The sequence below is a fragment of the Rhinopithecus bieti genome, unplaced genomic scaffold (assembly GCF_001698545.2).
Source record: "Rhinopithecus bieti isolate Rb0 unplaced genomic scaffold, ASM169854v2 scaffold_15813, whole genome shotgun sequence".
Taxonomy (NCBI): domain Eukaryota; kingdom Metazoa; phylum Chordata; class Mammalia; order Primates; family Cercopithecidae; genus Rhinopithecus; species Rhinopithecus bieti.
Window position 1 is genome coordinate 298,125 of NW_016809040.1, and position 24,811 is coordinate 322,935.

Here is a 24,811-nt window from a genome sequence, read left to right on the forward strand (position 1 = left end):
TACCCCCCCCTCCCCCCCCCCCCCCCTTTTTTTTTTTTTTTTTTTTTGAGACAGACTCTTACTTCCTCATCCAGGTTGGAGTACAGTGGATCAATCTAGGCTCACTGCAAACTCTGCCTCCCAGGTTCAAGTAATTCTCCTACCTTGGCCTCCCGAATAGCTGGGATTAAAGGCACCCCCCCCCCCCACCACCACCACCACACATACCCGGCTAACTTTTGTATTTTTAGTAGACACGGGGTTTCACCATGTTGACCAGGCCGGTCTTGAACTCTTAACCCAAGTAATCCAACCGCCTTGGCCTCCCAAAGTGCTGGGATTACTGGCAGGCATGAGCTGCCGTGCCTGCCACCCCCTTTTTTCCCTAACTTAATACTGTACTTTTTCAGAGTAAAACTAGGTTTAAGAAAATTATTCGATACAACAACTGAATAAACTTGAACTTTGGCAAATCCTGGAGATGAGTCAGAGGTCAGTGGTTTTTAATCTTTCCATTTGTAAGGGACACCTCTTATTCCCCTCACATAGCAAATGTTCTGAAAGATTCTGTCTGACAAACAAATTGCATTTATTAAGGATAATGCCTTCGTTTTCCCAGTCAGAGTTTCTTCTCAGTTTGTGATAGCCTGGAGCTGATTTAATTCCAGCCAAAGGCAAGGAAATCTGACGTGGGGTTAGCCTGTGCAACCACTTTCAGAAGATTTTATGATTTGCAATAAGGTATTTTAAATACTAAACATATCTCAAGGACACCATGACTATTTTCATAGCTAAGGGCCCTGGGACCCCAGGTTTCATACCATCCCCCCGTTTAACTTCAAGCTTGCTGTACAGAACCAAAGAGGCTGAATACTTTCCACCAAAAGGAGGATCTGGCACAGTTGGATTCCATCTGCAGGGTATTCAAGGACAGTAATGGAGGAGTCATGGAGGCGTGTTCATTGCAAACCCATAATGTACACCCAGGAAATGTTGAGTCACTCCCCTAATATTAAAACCTTTAATCCTGACAATGTTGTGAGGTGGATAATGTGTGCTGCTCCATTTTACAGATGAGTAAACTGAGGCACTAGGAGGTAAAGTGGCTTGTTGGCCAAGGCCAAGCTTGCACAGCTACCCTGGTAGAGCTGAGATTTTCATCCAGGCAGTCTAACTCCAAACCCCCTACTCTTAACCCTCTGCCATACTCCAGTCTTGTGAGAAACCCACAACCTCTGTGCCTAAACTGAACAGGAGAGAGATTCGTTGGGCTAATGACCATACCTGTTCACAAATACAGTTTGGTGGGTTTATTGAAAAGCACAGCATCTAAGGACATGGAGAACAAGGAGAGCCCCTCCCAGATCAAGAAAGGGCAGACAAGCCATTTCTGTCTTCCTGCAAAAACATTTAAAACAATCCTTTAGTCCCTGAAATATTTTTTTCTCTTTTCCTAAAGAGGTTTGACGAGAAAACAAAAAAATTCTGTCTTCTTTCTCTTGCAGTCTTTAGACTTTTCCTTAAAGAGAGTTGTATTCACTCCGCAGTGTACGGAGAGCACTGTATTTTTCAGACTTCCTTCAGCGTACTGGACCAGACATCAACTCCCTAACCTTTTGCCCAAATCCCTTGCATAGACTGTCATTCTTGATCTTTTCCTTATTGTGCACACAGGGATGTTGTGAGTTTTGAAGATGGTATAGACATCTGAGTGCTGTGCCAAGTATATTTCAGAGAGATCTACTCATCTCTTGATTGAGAGGATACCAGGGTCTTACCACATCTGAGCTTAGTTCATTGCAGTCACTTTAGAGGGTATCTGAAGCACGTATGTGCTGACCAGAGGAGGCAGTGGAGAATCACATGCTTGATGCCTGGACTCAGCTGCTTCCATTGGAAGATCTGGATAGAGGTAATGCCTGCTGAAGGCCAGGCTGGTCTGTGCAGCGCAAGACTAGGGTACGTTAGATCCCTTTCTCCCAAAATTCTGATATTTGCCTATTGTCTTAGAGATCTTGGCAGAAAGCAAGATCATAACTTACAACTCTGCAAGTTCTTTTATATGTAGGTCCTCCCAACAAGATTTTATCACATTTTTATATTTTTAAATCAAGAGAAGAGTCATGAAAATGGGGTTGAGAAATACAAGAAATTTCATGAGAAACCACTAATACATCCCCATACATTCTATCAGTTTCATTGTGGTCAAAAGCAGGTGTTTCCACGCTGTGAATAAGTAGTTTGCATTTTCAAAATTAACAAATTGGATCAACAACAAGGAAAAGAAACCAACCATAGACAGCCCACCAGCGGATTGTTTACCAAAGAAGATGAAGCTCATGGCGATGGTTTGCAAACACCACCAGACTAGCTTGTGTAAATTCCCTTCGTTTAGTCATCGTTCTTCAGCCTGTCACAGATACTGAAGGGAAATGCAGAAACAGGAAATTACAGACTATTTTAAACAGCATGTTTTATTAAGCTCACTTGCTGATGCACTTTATGGCAGGATGCGAGATTCAAGTGTTCATAACTTACATCTTTGCAAGTGCTTTTCCTAAGTGAGTTCTCCCAGCTCAAATATGGCAGGTACCCAGGGCTGGGAAATAATCTCCAAACTAGTAACTCTTTCACCCCTGGTCGTGTAGCTATATCACATAAAATTGAGATGTTTTAGCCATGTCAAGAGAATATACTTGCTTAGGCACTTGCTTAGGCACTATAGCTAAGAAAGCAACAGAGGCACCTTGTAGTAACTTAAAAGATCCTTAATGAATTTATTTTAAACCACAGCAATCAAAACACAGCAATCTTAAAATGAATCACTACAAATCATACATTGTCTCTTCTTTTATTATTTAAATACTGATATCATTCTTCTCTTCATGGGACAGTTCTGCATCTAGTTTAAACCACCATTACTAATGCCATGCTGAATGCTTGTCTCTGAAAAGATCTAGCAAAATTGGCAGGGATGTGATAACCTTAACTACAAATCAAATAACTTCAAATTTAAGGGGCTGTCAGAAAAATGGAATTTCACAACTAATTATTTCCAAAAAAAAAGTCTCCTGCTCACCATTTGTTAGAAGGATATAAAAACCTAGCTGCATCACATAGGAATCCTTGTATCCTTGTCTTATATTTGTTGTGAAGTTGATGTCCCTTAATGGTCATGTCTTCTACAAGTTGTGCTCTGCTCTGCTCCTGATACACAGAAAGGAAGTCACCAAGTGGAGCTGTAATACAAGTTCATAACTGGAGGGGTGGATAGCCATGTCTTGATGGAGTTAACTGTGAGCTCTAAAAATAAATACTTTCATTCACTTGCTTCACCATTTAACAAAGTAGCATGTAAAATGTTCTACGTTTTTGTTGTCTTAATAAAAGATCATGCCAAAGATGCTTTACCCTAATTCTCAATTCATTGCCAGATAGTGGCATCTGCTGGTTTTGAATTTTTCTCTCTTCCTCCCATGTCCCCTGTCCCTGCAATCCTATCCCTAGGACCCCTGCAAAGTGAAGTATAGAATAATAGGATTTTGAGTGGAAAGATGATGATGAGATTTTGCCCTTTGAAAATCCCTTTGCCAGACCACCTTCTACAATCTGCCATTTTTAGAAAGGAAGGACCAGAGACGAAGGTTAATGATTTCATTAATGATATGCACCCAGATGCCTAGGGGAATAGCAATTAAAGGCACTCTTGGGGAGCAAGGCCACTTTCTTAAATGAAGGTTTCCCTTCATTTATCTTTTAATAGTCTTGATTCTGTCATATCAGGTTTTCCTTAAAGCACAGCACAGCAATGAGAGAAGTGCTGCTTCCAGGCGGGTAGACAGCAGTGTGGGTGGAGGATGTCTTAGCTTTTCCAGGTTGCTCAAGATAAAACTATAGAATCCAGCTAAGAGATTTAACTTACTATGAAGGGTGTCCTGGCCATTCTAGGAAAATCTAATGGAATATCTCATGCATAAAAGACAATGCTGGGTGCGTGGGAGGTGAACACAGGAAGTCCTAGCACTCTCACCTACTAACAAGAGAATTTTTGTAGTTTGGATGGGTGTTTAGGAATCAGTTTTTGGTGAAGAAAATTTTTTTGTGATGCTAGAAATATCCTGGAAACAAAACTTGATGATGACTACAAAGAACAGATTTTTATTCTGCTGGATTCAAAGGCATCACTTATCCTGCAGAGAAGTGATTCTAGTGGGTTCTACCGAACAGGCGCAGGCGCACACAGCTCAGGTGAGTACTGCTGAAAATCACCAACTTTGTCATTTTACAGCTTTGGCCATCAAGAAGAACACTATCTAGTAATGCTGGGGCCTTTAAAAAGCAGAAGGATAAGTCCTTTCGTTCATATTTAAATCTCCACAAGATATTACACTCGTAATAAGAATGCTACAGTTGACAAATTAGTTTTTAACTAGCTTTCCCCCTTTATCAAATATTAGCTCCTAAGAACATTAATACACAATTGTATGGAATGCTACTAGCAATAATCTGTAGTTGTTATAACTGTTTACATATGGGTCATCTTCACAGTTCGACATTTCATAATGCAATCAGCTAAGATTCAGTATTTACGGCTTCATGCTATACAATTTTTTTCAGACACACTCCAGAAAGGAAAATCTTTACATTCTTTCAGACATAACCTTATTGATCACCACATCATCTATTAACATTGTGCTTCTTAATCAACAGAAACTTAAACTTACAAACTAGGATCATTCTAAAACACCTGTCAGATTGGCATTTTCAAATACTCTTTAATTTAGAAAACTCCTGTGTGGCCACTATCCATTACAGTTTCTAGATGTTTTGAGTTTTTTAAAGGAGAGAGAATAATGGAAAAGAGAAACATAGCCAATAGCCATTAAAACTTTAAAAAATCTTAACGAATTTTTATCATTTTAATAAATATATATCAAGAAAACCTCACTTTATTACAACACATTCATATACAAGCATCTATTCACTAAGTTTTGAACATCAAATGTTTATCAAATATTGAAAATAAAGGACAAAACATTACTAGACTATTTAGCTATAACGCAATAAAACGTTTTAGAAATTGGTCCTTGTGGACAATTGTCCAAATGATCCTACTCATACACTGTATGAATGAGACCTATATTTAATATTAATAGCAATAATAAAAAAGCTTTATCTTGGAGAAACTGGGAGGGTTTACTTATTTCCTCCGTTTGGCATTTGGTTTCTGTGAAGTATTGTTTAAACAGGTCCAAGTCAATTAGTAAACTTGGAAACTGGAATAGCAGGAAGATTTGGCTGGAGTGGAAGGAAGGATGGTAGGAGGGCCACTCTGAACACTTTTCAAATGTACAAATTAAAGATATTATTTGGAAAATGTAGACCAAATACATAGTAACTATTATAAATTAAGTCCCATTTCTCCAAAATAACTTTCAAAAAACTAAAGTCTTTACATTCTTTAAGATAAACCTTAATGATCACCACATCATTTATAACATTGTGCTTCTTAATCAACAGCAAAGTTCATATATAAAAACCCACATGCTTTTATAATCTAAACAAGTGAAATGATGCAAAACAGAGAAAAGTATAATGCATGCCACTGGTTCGTGAACTTCATTGGACAAGAAAACAAAACAAAACAACCCAAAACCCAGAAAACTCAAACCCCAGCAACAGACAGTTGCCATAGAAAAGCTCGAGCAGCCCGTGCTGCTTTCTAACAGCTCTCTCTCTCATTTCCTCCATCCCTATTGAAAAAATGCCAAATCCAAAAGCAATTGGGCATCAAAAATAAAGGAAGAATAGAGATGTCGAATCAAAAGTTGAACACAATAGTTCAAAGTTAACAGTTTCCAAACCATATTGATCCACCCTGTGTGTGTGTGTTTTTTTTTTTCCTGTTTGTTAAATCCCTGCTGTAACTCTGATTTATCCTTAATTTTCACATTGGCAAAAATTAAGATAAAGTAAGGCACCAAAAATCGCCCTGTATAACACCTCTCTAAAAGCCTCATCACCCATCACAGGCAAGCCAGAAACTTGCAGGGAATACCCTCTCTGTGTAAGACTGTTGATTGCCGCCCCTAGACAGGTGTGTTTCATTATGTTACATCCTATTTTCATCTGTCACACAAGACTGTTAGGTACAAATACTTAACAGCACCATTAAGTCATTTCATCTAGCTCCCTGTCTTCAGTCTTTTATTTAAAAAAAAAAATTATATCATATAGAAGAAGCAGGTATCTTTGCTGGTTATATTGATTTGCTTACCAAATAACTCCCTAATTAAATGGCAAACATGTAGAAATTTCTTAGCTAGTGACAGGCTCCTTGGGGGGCAATGGAAATATTGCAAGGGCACACTGCCCCCCAATCTAATCTACTGGTCTTTTCTGTCAGAAAACTATGATACACTTTTAAGCATTAAGTCAATCGTTTCCTTTGTAAAAATCACCACATTTATAAGAAGCTCGCTGATGTCTACTATACAGATGTTTTATGCAATCTGCTCTCCAGGCATTAAAATGACACGGCATGTTCATGGCATAATTTTATCAGTTGATCAAAATCCATTCAAAATAAAATTTATGAGAGCTAACTGTTCATGCTGTGCATGCTTCAAAGTTTGGTGAGAAGATGGCTCATATTTTACTTCCTTTGCTGCAGCACAGTTTGTTACTTGGTGGTGAAGCCTCCTTTTTCCGTAAGGACTTTTTCCAAGATTCATTTACATTGTTTCTTTCATTATATCCAGTCTCAAAATAATCATAAAATTGGCCTTTGCACTCAAAAGCAAGGTCATTTCCCACAGGTTCATGGCTGAGGGGGCCACCATCTCTGTTGGTGTCATTATTTGCTTTCTCCTCATTTAATTTGGACTTTTCCTGAACACCAAGTGATCTGACATTAGTGACAAAGATTTCGTTGGCAGGTATCTGGCCATCACTCTTGTAAACAGGTGCACTGCCTACATCGAAATCCACCTGGTGGGAACAACTCGGTAAAGACAAAGGGGGAGAGGAAGAGGAGGATGAGGAGGAAGAAGAGACGGAGGGAGAGGAGGCAGCAGTGGAGGCACTTCCAACATTAGCATTGACAGAAAGGGGTACATTTAGGTAGTGGCCACCACATTCTTGGTAAAAGCAGCAGGCATGAAACTTTTCACATTCCTCTTTGGCCATCCGTGGTCGTTTTCGGTAAGGGCAGTCTTGAGCCATAAACCACTCTTGGGCAGAGGTGCCATTGAAAGAGCAGGCAGGGAAGCACCAGTTATTCTGCATGATAATTTCTCCATGGATCCTTTTCATCAAATTGTTTATAAGGACAGATCTTCGGAGGTATACTTCAGGATCATCGATAAACTTTAGCTTTTCTAAGGACATATAAAGGATGTGGGCTCGTTCCTCAAAAACTGAGATGGTCTACAAACCAAAACCAAAACCAAAACAAAACAAAACAAAAAAACGAAAAAAGGAAGAGAGAAAGCTTAGAAAATGGACTATAAGAAAACGGCATCATAGCATACTTCTTTCTTGGCACTGTCTGGGTCTGGGCATGTTGTGGTCTTGTTCCGCAAGGTTCATTTAGAGAGGCTGTCCCCCATTCTGTCGATGTTCCCTTTTGTCACTTGGCTGGAGTGCCCACCCACTTCCTGACTCACTGGTGTGGTCAAGCACTGGGGAATCAAGCCACAGTGCAGACCTCAGGAGGGACAGTTCAGGTGGTTTGATCTATTATGGCCCAGTAAGGAAGATGCTGAAACACAAAACTAATCTAAGCTATTAGAAGTCAGGAGAGGAGGTACTTTCAGAGTTGAGGTGAGTGGGGCAAAGGGTAATGTTAAAAGCAGGCACAAGGAGGATTCTGGTTGCTGGTTATGTTTTGGTTCTTGACCTGGATGTTAGTTACATGGGTATGTTCACCTCATGAAATTCATCAAGCTGTACTGTGATACTTGTACTTTTTTATGTGTGTCTATACAAATACACACACACACAGACACATACCTCATATATTGTACATCAATACGTGTTTTTAAAATGATGTCAAAATGCAAGTCATAATGAATATACTTCAAACCCTGGTCTAGCCATCAAGGAGCATGAGATTTGGCTTTTAATACTGTCCCTCTTTTAATCCTTTGGGTTTCATACTTGCAATTATCCTTGCTTGATAAGAGGACACAATAATGAATGAGGCTCAGGCCCTGACAGAATCTGTCAGTTGAAGGACCAAAGTAGGCTTCCTTGTGGAGCTGAGTGGGAGACGAGATGCCAAGAGGAAATGAGAGGGCTCACTCCTTAGCTGTGTGATACTATCACTATGTGATGGTTGGTGCAAATCCAGTAGCAACTGGGAAACTGCTACAACCACAACACAGAAACTAAAAAGGAAATAAACTGCTTGTGTCCGGGGGACCAGCTATTCCAGGTCATCAAAAAAGCACACTGGCAGCATAACCTGAGGAGCTGTGAACTAAACCAGCCCATACTGACCAAACGCAGGGACTACACATGCAGGGAAAAGCCCAGTACCTACCAATGCATTCTGCTGTCTTTTCATGAGCAAGGTAAAAGCAACATCTAAAGGATGAGGTGGCAGAGGGGGAAGACAAGAGAAGACAGAGAGGAAGATGAATTGAAAATCCTCTCTGCATTTCAGACAACTATGGTCTGCAGTTATACCTGCCTCAATGAAATCAGCAGATAGTTATTGAAGGAAGGTAACTCTAAAGAAAAACGAACTGGTATTTCAAAAGTTTAGGTGCCCAGTTTCATAATTCTATGCAATTTCTCCATCTTGTTATTTTTTTTTTTTTAACTATACCTACAAAAAAGTTAGCTTTGGTCTTTTCTTGGAAATGAAGTCTATTTTTCAACAAACTTATATGTAACCAATGTCCAGGGAAGTGCATATTTCTACTTGCATACACACATTCAAGGATGGTGAGTCTACCCATAAAAGGTCAGGAAAAGCTCTGCGTAACCACCCCCATGTGGACACACACAGAAGTAACATTGGCTGCAGGAGCCAGAACTTCGACTGGGGAGAACACCACAGGAAAGAACAAGCATTTCCCCACACACAAAAGTGCGGAAGAACCATAACCCGAAACGCAGTCTGAGAAATATTAAATCATATGTTAAAAAAAATTCCTTGGATTACATAATTTTGACATTTCTGGGTAGAACAGCTCTTGCCAGCTTTTTCTTCAAGTACTTGTGAAAAATAACACAGGACCCAAAAAAGTGACAACGATTAATGAGGCTCCACTGAGAAGTGGCTCATTTTCATTGCTTGGGTGAAACAATTTAATTCCTGGAAGTGGATCAAGCAACTGTTACTAAGTATCTTAAACTCTTAATAAAAATAATGACTATTAAAAAAAAACATACTTTATGGCTACAGCTGCTGAGTGGTGGGTGAAAATCCTCTTCTTCCACATACTTCCTCTTAAAGTATGCGATCTTGGATGTTGTTAGAGGATTTGAAGTTCCCCTGTAATGTGATCCTGTGGTAATAAATCAGATATGACAAATGACATGCGGTTTGCCAGAGGTTCTCCAAACAAAATACTTTCGTTTCCTTTCCTTCTAGATGATAACTTGGCTGCATATTTGTCTGAACATGTGGTGATTAAAAATAAACATTTGTCTTAATAGTTGCTATCATATGGAGTCCTGTGACCCAGGCTAGGAAAAGATTTCTAGGCAATTATAGAGGAAAATCACATACTTTAGCATTTAATAAATATGCAGAATCTTAAATCTATGCAAAAGGAAACTGCAATATTCATAAAGGGGAGGAGTGTAATTTCTCTAAAATATATTAGTATTTATTTAAATTGTTTAATTAAACCCATGACAACAGAGCACCACTGTTCAAATGCATACATCTTTAACTGTAACCACTGATAACCAAACAACTTTAAAATATTATTGGCTTTAGGTTAGTGAACAAATGGTTATCTGCATATTGGAATTATAACATTCCTTTTTTTCAAAATGCAAAATTCAAATTTTTAAAATTTGAATTAAAATTGTGGGTAACTAATGTCCTTTTCACTCTTCAAAATGTAGTATGCCAACCATGAACACCACAGTTTTTAATCTTTTTTAGCAAAACAGACTTCATTGAGTACTTGTTTTTTTTGTTTTTGTTTTTGTTTTTTGAGACGGAGTCTCGCTCTGCCGCCCAGGCTGGAGTGCAGTGGCCGGATCTCAGCTCACTGCAAGCTCCGCCTCCCGGGTTCACGCCATTCTCCTGCCTCAGCCTCCCGAGTAGCTGGGACTACAGGCGCCCGCCACGTCACCCGGCTAGTTTTTTTTTGTATTTTTAGTAGAGACGGGGTTTCACCATGTTAGCCAGGATGGTCTCGATCTCCTGACCTCGTGATCCACCCGTCTTGGCCTCCCAAAGTGCTGGGATTACAGGCTTGAGCCACCGCGCCCGGCCGAGTACTTGTTTTATATTTTAGTTTATTTTAAAAAATAGCTAATACTGCACAAAAATCCAAAGGAACTTAAACCATAAGAAGCAAGAATCAGGAAGAACATACTTTTATTTTCTTGGCTTTAAATTTTTTCCTACAATCCCAAAGCCAGTTGTGTGCTTAACCCATTTATGCCAGAGGTTGCAAATTTTTTGTGTGTGAAGTCCAACCTTGGTGATGACCTTGAACAGTAGGATAGAAATAACTTCCACAAGCTTAGCGTTCCAATAATGGAACACTGAGCATAAATGGGTTAATAAAGAAAAGAGACACATAGCTGCTGGCCCAAAGTACAGATTCCTTTGTATCTCATGGGATAAAGGTGTCATTGTTGAGCCCACCAGAGCTTTCATAGTTGTGAGAGAACCATATAGTTCCACAGGGTAGAAAACCAAAACCCAAACTCAGAGTTTCAATATCTGGTTTGGCCCTCTTAAAAATACAGAATATAATTCAAGCAGCAGCATGGGTAGACACAGGTTTGAATGCAATTTAAATATCACCTTTGGTCCTCTCTCTGGAGCTCTGGACTCACTTATGAGAGGTGCACAGCAGCCCGGGAAGTCCTGGGAGCTTTAGCTTTCCTGGCTCAGAGGGGCACTCCAGACACCACCTCCTGCCCACCAGGCTGACTGCAAAGGGCAGCAAGGAGCGGGTGGTGGGGGTGGGGGTGGGGTCAAAGGAAATACCTGCCAGTGGGGGACCAGCTCCCCGGTCTCCCTGCAAAGGAGCCTGTGCTGGCCCTGGGGGGCTTGGGCCTCCGTAGCTGTCAGCCTCCCATAGTGTTTGGTACCCAGCAATTTCAGCAGCTCCTTCCGAGACAATGGGCTCGCAGAATCTATTCATGGACAGAACCAGAGTCATCTCTAACAGTCTCAGATCTGAAAAGAAGAAAAAAAAAAAAACAAGAATGAAGAAAACAGCCCTAATCAAGAGCAAGCCAAGGGACGGCCTTGGCATCTTCATTTCTTTGCTTTGGGAAACTTTTACTTCTCGGCCCTCCCCTTCACCCTGAAACATTTTATTATTTTTTCAAAGAAAACCTCAGCAAACTCTCTAGCTGCTATTAGCTCAGCCTCTGTGTTCAGCAATCTGCATTTCATGGGCGGATCTTTAAAACCCCATTTCTTATTGTTCTCAGATTCCCCTCAGCCTTCTTCTAGACAGCTGCTTTGCCTCCTAAACACATTTTCCTTCTGACCTTCCAAAGAAAATGTACCGCTAAGAAGCCAAAACCCTTGCTCTTCCTTTCTATTAATAAGGCAAAATCAATTTTCCAGTCAATTCCCCGGGAGTCTCCTTTGATGAAATCCACTAATCAATCAAAAGAAAAGGGCAGGGGAAGCAGAAATATCCACCGTAATTCCAACTGATGTTCTGAGGTTCGGTCTGTTCCGCTGCCCCCTGCACCCTCCTCCTCTTGTTTCCGCAGGCCAGTTCCTCTACAACATGCTGGGGCTCCCTCCACTTTCTTCTCCCAAAGCAAAGCAGACAGAGAGACACTTGGTAGTTGTTTCCACCAGCCCTGATCGGCCTGAACTGGATCTGCCTCCAGTCAAAACACTGCGAGATGAAGACAGAAAATTGGCTCCAGTTTCAAGCCGTGAGTTGCAGTCCCACAGGAGCCAAGCACAACATCAACGGAGCAGGCAGAATATTAAACAGGAGCCAGGCTCTGGGGCCAGAGGCAGCCAACAACTCTTTACACTGCAAAGCCCAGACACAGAGCAGGAACTTTCCAAGAGGCAACACATCACTGCCCTTCTCTCCAGTTCACGCCCTTCTCCCTTGGGCCTGCAGGGAGATGGGAGCCTCTGCTCTGTGAGGCTTCCTGGGCCCCTCTATAGCTCAAGCAGTGGGGCTGCTTTCATGGGGGCTCTGTGTCTTCACTTGGCCCTTTGCAGCTCTCAAGGTAGGGTCAAGAGTAAGTTCAAGGGAGAGGAGAGTCTGATATGAAGGTAAAAAGACCTAGCAGCCATAGACCAGTGGTAACAGTAGCACAGCCTCAGTGCCTCCTTAACTGCCAATCCCTTTACGAGACCCAAGCCCCCACTATCTCGTTTTGTGGTTTCAAGAACTGTCACACAAGTGATGTCAGGCTTGCTTTCTGAAGATTGATTGTTTTTCAAATATAAACTAAGGACCCAGTTCTTGCTTTCTTTTCCAAATTATACAGCTTGTAATGTTTTTGGGAAAGACTGGGAATCTATCATTGTCTCATGGGAGACTATTACCTACATGCTATAACAGGGGTCCACTTCCAAGAAAAGGAGGAACACCACCAGGGTAAGGCAAAACAGCATCATTAAAGTGACAATGTCCTTCTGGCTAAAAGAGCAGTTCTTGGCAGCAATGACTCTACCTTTCACCCAGTCTTCTCTCTGAGGTCTCAAATTCTGTCCCAACCACACAGAATAACGAAGCAAGACCTTTTGACAGACAGGGAAGGTGTACAGGTCAGTGGAGAGAATTAGGACTCAGCTGGTTTGGGCTGCTAAAACACTTCCCCTTTCTCTTTTAAGACGCCCGCCAAAGAGACATCAGTAAGGACTTATTAGTAAACCTTAAGACAAGTGGGCAAAAGAAAGGTTTGATTAAATCTTTATAAAGAAATGATGGGACATGTCATTTACTGTTATCTTTGAGTCATCAACAAAGAAATTTAGCCTACACTGATTTAACAAATTAAGCCCTTCTCTCCATTACTTCTCAAACTCCGCATCCAAGTAGGGTATCAAACTTCATGATGATTTATTCCCTGGAAGACTCTCATGAAATGGTCCAGTCTCTTAAACTATTCTAAGAGACAATCAAATCAGGAAATACTATTGCCAAGAGCACATGAATTACAGCTTTTCAACAGTCAGCAGCCCTTTCTTATTGAAAGAATCAACATTTTCTAGTTTGAAGTTTACACTCACTTTTGTGTTAGATCATGGGAATAAGATCCAAGGCTTTTGCCTATGCAGAATTTTATTTCATGTAAACAAAAGCAAGTTGACAAACTCATGCCCCTTAAGAAAGAAAAACATTTGCAGGCCCCTGGCAGCAAATTACTTTTGTTTAATAGGACATTAAATGGGCCCTGTGCTGTTTTATGTTTGCCAGAGTTTGTTTATATTTTAATAACTTTTTGGTAGGAGCTTTTTGGTTGTTAGGGATTTCAGTGTTTCTATGTGTTAGCATTATTTCCAGCACACGAGATGCTATTATGCATGTGAACTGGAAACATGGCATAACAGTATTTATCTTGGCTATTTTTTTGTTCACAATATCTAATTTTAGTAAGTTTTTCTTCTGTAAATTGAGAACTGTTACACACAAAACCCTAAACTAGAGAGGCTGAGTTCTGCAAGTGATTTATGTAAATCTGAATAAAACATGAATGAATTGGGATTATTTGGGAGCAGGGAGGAGATTTTGCAATTGAGTCTTCCTAGTCTATTTAAAACTTACACTGGATGTTAACAAATTAAGAAGGCAAGTTGAATGTTCCTGAAAAATTGGACACTGCAGCATTAAGCACAAATGCTTAACATGAATCTGTCTTCATATTATATGTAGAGATCTAAACTGTCATAATTCTCAGTCTGATGAGATTTATATTATAATTCTGCTACTGATGTCAGCAGTTCAAGTCCACAAATTCATGTTCTATTAATATTAAACAAATAAAAGGATATACATTATGACAAAATTTATTTTCTAACATCTGAGGTGGTGGATTCAACAGGAGGGTGTTAGAGTGTGTTTTGCCTATGCATGGGTTTAAAAGATTAAAAAAAAAAAAAAACACCCCTAACCCTTCATCCTCAGGCTCCTGAATGTCTGTTTTGACACCCAGGTGGCTGTAGTGGAATGACATGTCCAGCATCCCCAGAAGGCTGAGGGCTAGAATGCTAAGCTTTTCCAGCAAATGCTCATAGTAAAGTTACCAGACATTTCTACACAATTTGTTTTTTTCCAGATGAGTTGTGCTTGTTCTTTCCTCGAAGCAATTATGATGCTAATAGGAGGGGCTGGCACACAAAACAGGATAGCTATGAATTCAGCGGCACCTTGAATCTAACAAGGGGCGCCAGGTCATTCCTTGCTCACCTCTTCTTCCATCTGTCATTGAAAACTGGAGAGCATTTGATTAAGATCATTACAGCAGTTAGCAGTCTGATTCCAGCACTGGAAAGCAGGGAAGTAAAGGGCTATTTCCACCCCCGATGGATGCTGCCAGTCTTAAATGGCATCAAGCCCCTGACCTCCACGTTGTCCTAAAATGATCTCAATAGCTTGTCCGGCTCCTGGTGGTGGTAGTGGAAGGGACTGGATGGGCGGAACAAAATCCTTCAACCCTTCTAACAGACAGATGTCGCTTTTCTGCCGGTCCCTGCAGTACACCTGTCTGCCCTGGAAAGTACCCTTCTCAGCTGCAGCCTCACGAGGTCAAGAGCTTGAAGCTGGGTCCTGTGATTGGGGCTGCAGGTGCTGGGTGGGCCTAAATAGCACGAAGGGGTGCTCCGATGTCCAAGCCCCGGTGCCCAAGGTGTGTGTGTGTGTTGGCGGCGGGCGGGGGCGGGGGGGTTCCGAGGTTTGGAGGGCAGACCTCTTGAAGGCGGGCGGCAGCCACCAACCACATTCTGGCTCCCGCACAGACACACCCCCGGGGTGTCGGTGCCGCAGCCCTCAGCCCCTCCCGGGGTAGCCAGCAGCGCCCAGTCGGCCGCTGGCCGCAGGAGAAAGTAAACAACACCCCAAGTGTCCGGGAACAAAGGCAAGTTGTCTTTCTACGGTGCCGGAGCCGTGTGCCTCTTCTGAAGAATGAGAGCTATTATTATTCTTTATGTCTTATCCTTTTTTTTTTTTTTCAACCAAGTTTCCTTCTAAGGGAAATAAACACCAAAGGTAGGATTCCAAGGAAATGACTCACGGCGGCTGGCAGGGCTCTGGCGGGGCTGGCCTGGGCCCCCGCGCTCCAGCCCGCAGCAGATGCCGGCCCGGGCCTCCCTCCCTCCCTCCCTTGATGGCCAAACCCGCTGGAAGCCCCCGGCCGCGGGAGCGCCCTGCGCCCATGGGACCTGGCGGCGAGGACGCCTCTTCCTTGCTTCTGCGACCGCAGCTGGGCACTCGGAAAGTTGCTAGGGCCGAAGAGGCTGGAGGGGAGGAAGGGAAGAGAGAGGCGGAGGCGTGGACCAGGCGGGCAGCAGCCTCAGCCCGCCGGGGAGGTGAGCTGAGGACAGAAGAGCCGCCGCCGCCCGCAGCGCGGCTCTGCTGCCTGGGAGGAGGGTGCGGGGGCGGAGGTGGCGGGGGACAGAAGGTGTCAGCTACTGCATCAATTCCTTTTTCTTGCAAACGCGCGCTCCTGACATCCACAATCCCTCTCTCCCCACCTGCCAAGCGCCGCGGCATCGGGACCTCGGGAACCCCTCCTACTGACCCCCATCCCCTAGGATGAGGGATTAAGCGACCACCGAGGACCCTGAGGTCTCACCAGAGCTTCTGACCCCACCCGCCCCTGGAGTTGTCTCGGTGCGCGCGGGTGGCAGCCCGAGCAGCCCTAGAGGAGGCTGCGGTTCCCGCCCTGGTGAAGGCGCCGCAGCGCACGCTAGCCCAGGGAAAAGCCCGCGCCGCCTCCGCGCCCAGCTGTGCCTTGGCCCCCACGCCGCCCCGACCCCGCTCCGGCCGCTGAGAGTCCACTCGGTGACCTCGGCGCAGCCCTGGTGCCAAGAGGGCGCGCGGGAGGCCGCCTGGGTGCCCGTCTGAGCGGGCAGGAGCCCCGGCGGGCCGGGCCCTCGCCTTCCACCCGCCGCCTCCCCTTCCACCGGCCCGCCCCTCTCCGCCCCGGCGGCCCGCGCCCAGCCCTGCTTCTACGGGGTCAGCGGGGGAGGGCAGCGGCGCAGCGCTTGAGCCGCTGCTGTTTTCCGCTCTGTGGCTCGCGCCAGGGCCCGCCCGGTGCACACTCACGGGTCCCGGCCGGCGGCCCGCTCGGCGGTGACTGCGGGTCGCGGCGCAGGGTCCCGGCAGGTTCCCGCCGCCGCTGGGGTGCGGCCGCCGTCGCTGAGACGGTTATGGTAATGAGGGCTCTGTCTAGCGAGCAGGTGTGACCCGTCATCTGTTTGCATTTCCCCGCGGATTCCGAGAGAGGTTCTGCAGGATTGCCCCCAGGGTGAGAGAGGAACATGACAGCGCGCCGCTTCCTCCCTCCTCTGCTCCCGCCGCGCCGCCGCTCCTCAGGTGACACGGGGGCGCCTTTCCGCACCCCACCCCAGCGCCCTGCTCTTCCCTCCGCCCTCCCTCCTCCTTCTCCTCCCCTCCCTTCCCGGTGCCCGGGGACACGCGGGCCCAGCTCCAGCCCGCAGCCCAGACCCCACGCGCTCTCCGGCTCCCGCCCTAGCCCTGGGGGCTCGGCTCCAGCCGAATAATGTATTCACACTGCAACCTTCCGAGATGTCTTGTCTTTTAAAATTTGGTTTAGTTTTGTTGTTGTTGTGTGTGCGTGTGATTAAAAAAAAAATCTGTGCCTTTCCCACCGTTTGCAAAAGACTTTCTTCTCCTTTGCCACAGCAAACGGAGATGAGAAACAGATGTCTTTGCAGGACCAAACAGTTATTCTCCCTCGCTGCCCGCCCCCACCCGTTTCCCTCCTGAGCTGCGTACGTATAAAAAAAAAAAAAAAAAAAAAAAGCAACCTTGGTCCTGCTGCAACTTGAATTGGCAACTCTTTCTGGGTGGGGAGCCTCCAGGGAAAACCTCCAGGAAATAAAAAGTAATACAAGAGACTGTCCTTGCTGAAGAGAATGTAATTTAAGCCTTGGAATCAGAATTTTTGCAAATAGTAATTTTCTCCTATAGTGGCCTCAATCAGAGTTTATTTTTTAAAAACGTTAATTCATAACTTCTGTCTAGGGACCCCTCCATTGCCGAGATGGGTCATTTTAGGTGTAATGAAGGCAGAGGCTTGGAAGGCATAGACCTAATAAAATCGGGAGAAGGCACCTGCACAAAAGTGTTACAAAGACTATAATGTTTGTTTACTGCCACTATGCCAGATGTGCTAAATATAACACTTCTTTAAAACAGTGATCCTCCGACTGTGAAAAACCAAACCTCTGGCTGCCTGGCACCCTAGGAATCAAGAAGACGCACAGACTGAAAATCAAGGGAGGAAGGAACAAGATCAAGGATGAGGATTAGCATCTGCAAATTGAACTCTATCTAATTTGCATGTTTATTTCTTAGAATTGTAATTAAATTTGTGTAATAAATGTTTTCCATTTCATTTGTACACTTAAAACTTGGGTGACTGACATGCAGTTAAGTGAATTTCCTTTTTTTTTTTTTAAGCAAATGTAGTTTATTCAATAAAGTAGCAAACCAATATTAAACCTAATTAGAACTAATCTGTTTTGAAGGTGTTTCTGTTGAACTTTGTACATTAAAGACTCTCAGAGGTTTTAAGGGTATTAGGAAACTGAGAGATGGCAATTATGCTGAAAACAGACGAACCCAACAGCCTACCAAGAGCATTATTTCATTTTTTCCAAAAGACGTTCCAGGGTTGCATGCCTAAAATTGGGAATTGGGAATCCATCTTGGCTTTATTCTGAACCATATTAAATTGCATTGGCTCATGCATGATGTAGGCCATTATGATGATAATTTAAGAATTGTAAAGATACCATTTTGTGCAGTCAATGGAAGTTGCACGTCCAGGTTAAGAGTAGAATACAATTTTCATTTGGGTGGGAGAGGAGGATTAGGAAAGGCACAAGGGCGTTTAAAGCAGTGCAAGTATGTAGAAATCCAAATTTCCAAATATCTAAAACTGGTTATTGTCAAACTCAAAGAACTAAATGTGAGGGCTTGGAGGCATGGCTTATTATGGTTTTTATCTCCCTATATTAAAGTTTTATAGCATTTAAAGGACTATGGGGAAATCCCCACATACACTTGGCTGTGTCAAAATACATAAAACCAAAAGGAGCAAATTAAGCATAAAATTGAGAAATAACATGAGACTAAGTTATCACCATGGGTGCACTGGTATCTTTGGAGCTTTGGCTCTGAGAAATGAGCCTTCTGGGAAACTGGCATTGCCCTTGGGTGGAGAAGACTCTTGGCTTTAATGTTACAACAAAATGATATCACAAGTATCAAATCATTGTACTTCACAGCATCCTTGCAGTTCTGAGTATGAACTAGACCTTGTCCTCATCAGATATATTAGGTTAGCATGTTTTACTGACAGCTTTCCCTGCCCTACTTTTAATCCCAAGCTTAATGTTTTTTGAGATTCAATACCCAACTGTTGACAACATGAACCTGTGTCTCCAAGTACAAGAGGCAGACAAATGTCTATGGAATGAGAAACCTCATTACAAATTTAAGGTGAGTATGTGGTAGCTATGGCATGAAAAAAGAACTAACTATAAATCAATAATGAAATATTTGGAATGAGTAAATGTTATTTATAATGAGGTACAATATTTAATTGAGAACTATGATGTCATCATTTTGGGGTGTGTGTGTGTGTGTGTGTGTGTGAATTTCCAAATAGAAGTTTGATTATAAAACTTATAATACTTTGAGCTGCAGATTTACTGAAGGCAGTGGTTGTTTTCCTTTGTTTAACAAATAGACTTTCAGACTTAAAATTGCTGAAACCCATTTCACAAAACCTTTTTGTCATTTGTCTGGTAGGGAGATTTCACAAGTAAAATTTGACTTATTCAGATTGCTGTGGATACAATTCCTAATTGGGTTAATTGAAAGTTAAAATTACTGGCTTAAAAAAATAGACCATTTTTGGCTGGGTGCGGTGGCTCACGCCTGTAATCCCAGCAGTTTGGGAGGCCAAGGTGAGTGGATCACCTGAGGCCAGCCTGACCAACACGGTGAAACCCCGCTTCTACTAAAAATACAAAACAATTAGCCAGGCGTGGTGGCAGGCACCTGTAATCCCAGCTACTCGGGAGGCTGAGGCAGGAGAATAGCTTGAACCCAGGAGACGGGCTGCAGTGAGCCGAGATCGCACCACTGTACTCCAGCCAGGGTGTGACAGAGCAAGAATCCGTCTAAAAAACAAAACAAAACAAAAAACAAACCATTTTTTATGGCAAAAAGAAGCATCTGCACCCAATTCCTCTTCTATTCTCAAATCTTTTCCACTGAGGCTTTCTTATCCCATCACTCCATTGAAACTGTTCTGGTCAATGTCACCAGTGACCTCCACGCTGTTAAATCCAAAGGCCATTTTGCATCTAACTTGACCCTTAAGCAGCATTTGACCCAGGTGCCCACTCCCTCCTCCTTCAAATGCCTTTATCCTGGCTCCTGGGACAACACACCCACCTGGTTTGCCACCTGACTCACTGGTTGTTCCTTCTCAGTCTCCTTTGCTGGTTCCCCCTCTTATCTAGGACCTCTGGATGTTGGGTTGCCTCAAGCTCAGTCCTTGTACCTTGTCTCTTCTCTACAGCTACTTCCTTGTGGGTCTCATCTAGTCTCTTGCCTTCAAATACTCTCTATATTCTGATGACTCCCAAATTCATATCTCTAGCCCAGGCTCTCTCCTGACTTCCAGACTCCATGTAGATGCCTAATGGGTATCACAAGCTTTACAGACCCAAAACTCAACCCTTATTATCTCTGCTTTCCCAATCTATGCCACCTATAATAGTCTCCATCAATAAACAACAGTATTTTTCTACTTGCTCTGACAAAAATCCTTACAGTCATCATTGATTTCTTTTCCTTCATCTCCTCTACCTAATACATCAGAAAGTCCTTGAGAAGCTACCTTTAAAATTTTTCTTGACTTGGCCAGGTGCGGTGGGTCATGCCTGTAATCCCAGGACTTTGAGAGTCTGAGGTGGGCAAATCACAAGGTCAGGAGATCGAGACAATCTTGGCTAACATGGTGAAACCCCATTCTACTAAAAGTACAAAAAAAAGTAGCCAGGCATGGTGGCACATGCCTGTAGTCCCAGCTACTTGGGAGGCTGAGTCTAGAGAATCCTTTGAACCCGGGAGGTGAAGATTGCAGTGAGCCGAGATCACGCCACTGCACTCCAGCGTGGGCAACAGAGTGAGACTCCGTCTCAAAAAAAATTTTTTTTTCTTGACTCTGATCACTTTTCATTATCTCTACCACCACCATTGTGGTCCACGCTTTCATCATGATCTTCTGCCTAGGATGTGACAATAGCCTCTTAACTGGTCTCCCTGCTTCCGTCTTTGGCCCTGTCTCCAGTTCAATCTCAGGTCAATAGCAATGGTGTCAATTTTTGCCAAGGCTCTTCCTAGAGCTCCCCATTTCAAAGTAAAAGCCAGGTTCTTGCAATAGCCTACAAAGACTAGAAGTCTCTCTTTATTTCTCTAATCTCACTCTGCCTCCAACCACTCCAGCCACTCTGGTCTCCTTTCTGTCCCTCTAACAGCCAACCTTGCTTTCCTCGGGCCATTTGCACTGGCTATTCCCTCTTCCTGTTGTGCTCTTTCCTCAGATAGCTGCACAGATACGTGTTCACCTCTTCCACATCCCAGCTCAAGTATCATCTTCTTAATAAGCCCTGACCAATATGCGTGACATTCTAACACTTCACCTTTATAGCCTGCTTGATTTTCATCCAGAGAATAAAATAAAGATCACCTTCTAATCTTTTATGCATATGTTCAATTTATCACTTCTCTTCTTCCACTAGAAAGTAATGTCCATAAAGGCAGGGATTTTTGTCTTTTTTTATTAGCTCCCATATCTTCAGCAACTAGCACAGTGCAAGTACTTGGCGTACTGGAAGCACTCAATAAATATATAATGATTGATTGAACAACTGACTGACAGTTTCACGTATATACAGAACCCAAACAAGGCTAAAATAGTGCTAGTCTAATCTAGTGTATGTAGAATGGTGAAACAGGCAGTCAGTTTTATTACCTCATTTGTCTCCCAGAATCCTCTGGCCTAGAGCTGCCATCTGCCCTGCAGCCTTCCAGGATCTGAAGATACTACCAAGATTCCCAGGACCCAGTGGTTTCATGCTGCCCTCCCTGCCTGAGAGTCCCAGTACTAGATTTTATTCCTGTGAATGCTGGTGCTCTGGTCCAGCCTGCCTTGCCCCCAGCACAGATTTTCATCATTGCCAAGATGCTTGTGCTAAGTTACAGTATTATACAAGATGACAAAGTGTGTAAAATTACTCTCTAGGAGCCTAGGATATCATTTCTTGCCATAGCTACCCTTTCAGAGTTCCTCCACTTTCTTTCTTATCCTCCTTCAAAACTCATTCAGAAATACTCTAATAATTATGTGCATTTTACATGCAAGAATTGATCGAGGCACTGCAGGTGAAATAGAGATTAATAAGATACTATTCTTAGACTTATGGGTTGTCAGTACAGTGAGTAGCATAAGACAAGCATAGACATGATGGCACTAAATGGCCATGGGAGTTCCATGATGAGATGATCACATCCAGCTGGGAGAGCTAGAAAGATGTAGTGAAGAAAGTAAAACTTGAAGTTGACCTTGAAGATAGGTAGCTCTCAATGGCTGGAAATGGGGAATGGGTGAAATGTGGAGGAAACAATTTGAGGAAAGCCACGTAGGCTAGAAAGCAAAGGGAATCTTTGAGAGGAGTGAGTGTTCTGGTTAACTAGTGGGTACATGAAAGTAAAAGTGTATCGTAATATAGTGTATGATAATACAGTGTATATTACATAACACAGTGTATCATAATATATTATGCCATTAATATTGTATTATGAATATACATAATTCAGTGTATCATAATATACAGTGAAAAATAAGATGAGTTTGATCTGAATTTAATAAGCAGTGGGGAACACTAAAGTTTTCAAACTGGAGAATGATATGATTGAAGCTGAGCTTTAGGAAGAGTAACGTGCAGTGGGGAGCGGTGCTGGGCATTGTGAGTAAGAAGCTCTTTTGGCAGTCTAGGGAGGAAAAGTGTAGGTCTGCATGAAACACGGGGCCTCTGAATGAGAGCCCTTTCAAGTGTGAGGTATCACAGAGTTGGAATCCTCAGGATATAATCACTGACTGCGGGGAAGAGAAGAAGGAAAGATGCCTCTGACGTTACTACTTGAGTGACGTTACTACTACTGTGTGGCTAAGTAAACCCATAACAAATGAGAAGCAGGTATGAAGAGAATACCATGTGTTGGTTCTGGGTATTTTGAGGATGAAGTGTAGACAGGGATGTCCACTAGTTAGCTGAATATTCCATTCTAGGTGTGGATATAATATGAGAGCAAATTACAAAAATTTGTGATTATTTCAATAAACATCTCTTAGGACTTCATAAAATTATTGAAGACATTTCAGAGAATTAAACAGTAAAGGGTTTGGGTCAGCATCTTGAAGAATCTGATAAATGCATTTGTTCAGGGATGAACAAAAAACATTTTGGGCTTAATGTGTGACTTCTTTCAGGAATATCTGTATTTAATAGTATACAAAGACCCGTTTGGCTAAAATTTAAAATAAAAAATTTGAGAAGTGATGGTGGAGTTTGGGTAGCAGGCAGTCTCTTCTAACTGCCCTGATGTCATGACACAGAAGTAGTTATGTGCTGGGCTACCTCATGTGGTTGCATTTACTTATTTGCCATCACAGGTGGAAAGTGATTTGATATTTCACAAATAATCCTGCAATAATTCCTGAAAGATGTAAATCATTGACAATGAGCTTGGAATGTTATCTCTCTCAGGGACATTTGCATTTTAATAGGAGTCTCATAATGCTATAAAAACTTTAATCAAAGCAATTAATAACTAATGACATGATTTCAGATGTAATACAAGCTAATGAATATTATTTCTGAATGGAAATCACTATATATTTATATATGTATGTATATATATAGAGAGAGAGTCCCTTGCTCAAGGTACTATTTTGGAAAACCTATATTAGTAAATAGGTAGGAGTGGTTTACAGTAAACATATCAATCCTTTTTTAATTGAAAAAAATTAGAGTTAAGGTGTCACTCTGTTGCCCAGGCTGGAGTGCAATAGAGTGATCAAAACTCACTGCAGCTTTGAACTCCTTGGCTCAAGTAATCCTCCTGCCTCAGCCTCCTAAGTAGCTGGGACTACACACACACAAACCACAACTCCTGGCTGTTTTTTTATTTTTTGTAAAGATGGAGGTCTTGCTTTGTTTCCCAGGCTGGTCTCAAACTCCTGGATTCCAGTGATCCTCCCGCTCCCAAAGTGCTGGTCCAAAGTGCTGGGATTACAGGTATGAGCCACCACACCTGGCCCTGGCCCATACCAATTATTTGTAAAGAGTTGTCATTCTAACATCCTTGGTAACTTTTCAATTAAAATTTTCAGTTGAAATACTTTTAATGCTATTAATATTGTATTAGCTAAAAGAGTATGGTAACCTGCTGGGCACCGTGGCTCACACCTGTAATCCCAATACTTTGGGAAGCCAAGGCAGGTGAATTGCTTCAGTCCAGGAGTTCAAGACCAACCTGGGCAACATAGTGAGACTCCCTTCTCTATATTAGGAACAATAATAATAATAATAAAAAGAGTGTGGTAATCATGTGTACATCAACCTCAATATTCATCCCAAGTCTTCAGGGAGAATATGGGTCCTAAGTTAGGCATGAAACTTGGATGGGACCTGGATAACCAGAGGGGAGGAGAAAGGGAACCTTCTTGTGGGTTAAGGAATAACATTCATGAGTTCCCCAGGTAAGAGAACAGAATGCTCCAGGCATGAGGGCACTGGATGAGTCAAAGCCAACTTTAAAAATAGTTATATTAAGGAAGATGGCATTGCTTTTGGAGGGAAAGCACAGAAAGTGGAAGGAAGTTATTTAAGCAAAAGATGGCAAAAGAGTGTGTGGGGTATGTATGTGTATTGGAGGTGGGGAGTTCAAACTTTTACACAATGAACTGAGATAGTAAGTAAATAAGAAAAATGGTGACACATCTATGTTCTGGGAGTATTACCTTTCTTTGTTCCCTTTTCCTTTTCTTCTTCCAAGAAGAATGTTCCTCATTTATCCTCTTTCTTCCTTTGGCAGTAAGGGTCTGTACAGTTTTTTCTTGACCAGAAACCTAAACACATGGGTCCACATGGTGCCAGAACACAAATTCAGAAGTATGAATGACTGAAGAAGTCGAGTATTTCATCCAAAACCTGAAGGCAGATTTTGGTGAGGCCTGGGAGAGGCTATGCAGGGCTGTACGAGGGCCCCCACAGCTGGACAGCAGAGTGTACCCCAGCTTATGCCTAAATATAACTGGCCATGCAACAGGAGGAGGTTCCAAAAATCATATTAGGGTCAATCTGTTAAAAAAAAAA

The 24,811-nt window shown here is 42.7% G+C and overlaps 2 protein-coding genes across 5 annotated transcripts; one reads left to right on the forward strand and one right to left on the reverse strand.

Moving 5' to 3' along the window:
- Positions 1–2,732: 2,732 nt before the first annotated feature.
- On the reverse strand, positions 2,733–14,640 carry SERTAD4 (SERTA domain containing 4). Its single transcript, XM_017888321.1, has 5 exons — positions 14,577–14,640; positions 11,837–12,041; positions 11,168–11,359; positions 9,382–9,497; positions 2,733–7,407 (listed from the first exon to the last, which is right to left on the reverse strand). The coding sequence occupies exons 1-5, from the start codon at positions 14,586–14,588 to the stop codon at positions 6,628–6,630; spliced, it is 1,305 nt and encodes a 434-aa protein (XP_017743810.1). The 5' UTR covers positions 14,589–14,640; the 3' UTR covers positions 2,733–6,627.
- Positions 14,641–15,135: 495 nt separating this feature from the next.
- Positions 15,136–17,869, forward strand: LOC108539526 (putative uncharacterized protein SERTAD4-AS1). Of its 4 annotated transcripts, XM_017888287.1 has the most exons (4): positions 15,136–15,243; positions 15,346–15,694; positions 17,034–17,122; positions 17,550–17,869. In XM_017888287.1, the coding sequence occupies exons 2-4, from the start codon at positions 15,391–15,393 to the stop codon at positions 17,550–17,552; spliced, it is 396 nt and encodes a 131-aa protein (XP_017743776.1). In that variant the 5' UTR covers positions 15,136–15,243; positions 15,346–15,390; the 3' UTR covers positions 17,553–17,869. The 4 variants fall into 4 exon arrangements, with proteins under 4 accessions (XP_017743776.1, XP_017743775.1, XP_017743777.1 ...); XM_017888286.1 differs by having other exon boundaries at positions 15,136–15,694; XM_017888288.1 differs by lacking the exons at positions 17,034–17,122; positions 17,550–17,869 and adding an exon at positions 15,868–16,342 and having other exon boundaries at positions 15,136–15,694.
- The last annotated feature ends 6,942 nt before the right edge of the window (positions 17,870–24,811 follow it).

What these genes read in the sequence shown, in the direction of transcription:
- SERTAD4 (XM_017888321.1), bottom strand. An exon ending in GAACATCAGTTGGAATTACG is followed by an intron (nt 11,360 to 11,836) that starts GTGGATATTTCT and finishes TCTTCTTTTCAG; the next exon opens with ATCTGAGACTGTTAGAGATG. An exon ending in TCAGCAGCTGTAGCCATAAA is followed by an intron (nt 7,408 to 9,381) that starts GTATGTTTTTTT and finishes TTTGGTTTGTAG; the next exon opens with ACCATCTCAGTTTTTGAGGA.
- LOC108539526 (XM_017888286.1), top strand. Translation starts at nt 15,391, where the DNA reads ATGACTCACGGCGGCTGGCAGGGCTCTGGCGGGGCTGGCCTGGGCCCC. An exon ending in AGCCTCAGCCCGCCGGGGAG is followed by an intron (nt 15,695 to 17,033) that starts GTGAGCTGAGGA and finishes CCTTTGCCACAG; the next exon opens with CAAACGGAGATGAGAAACAG.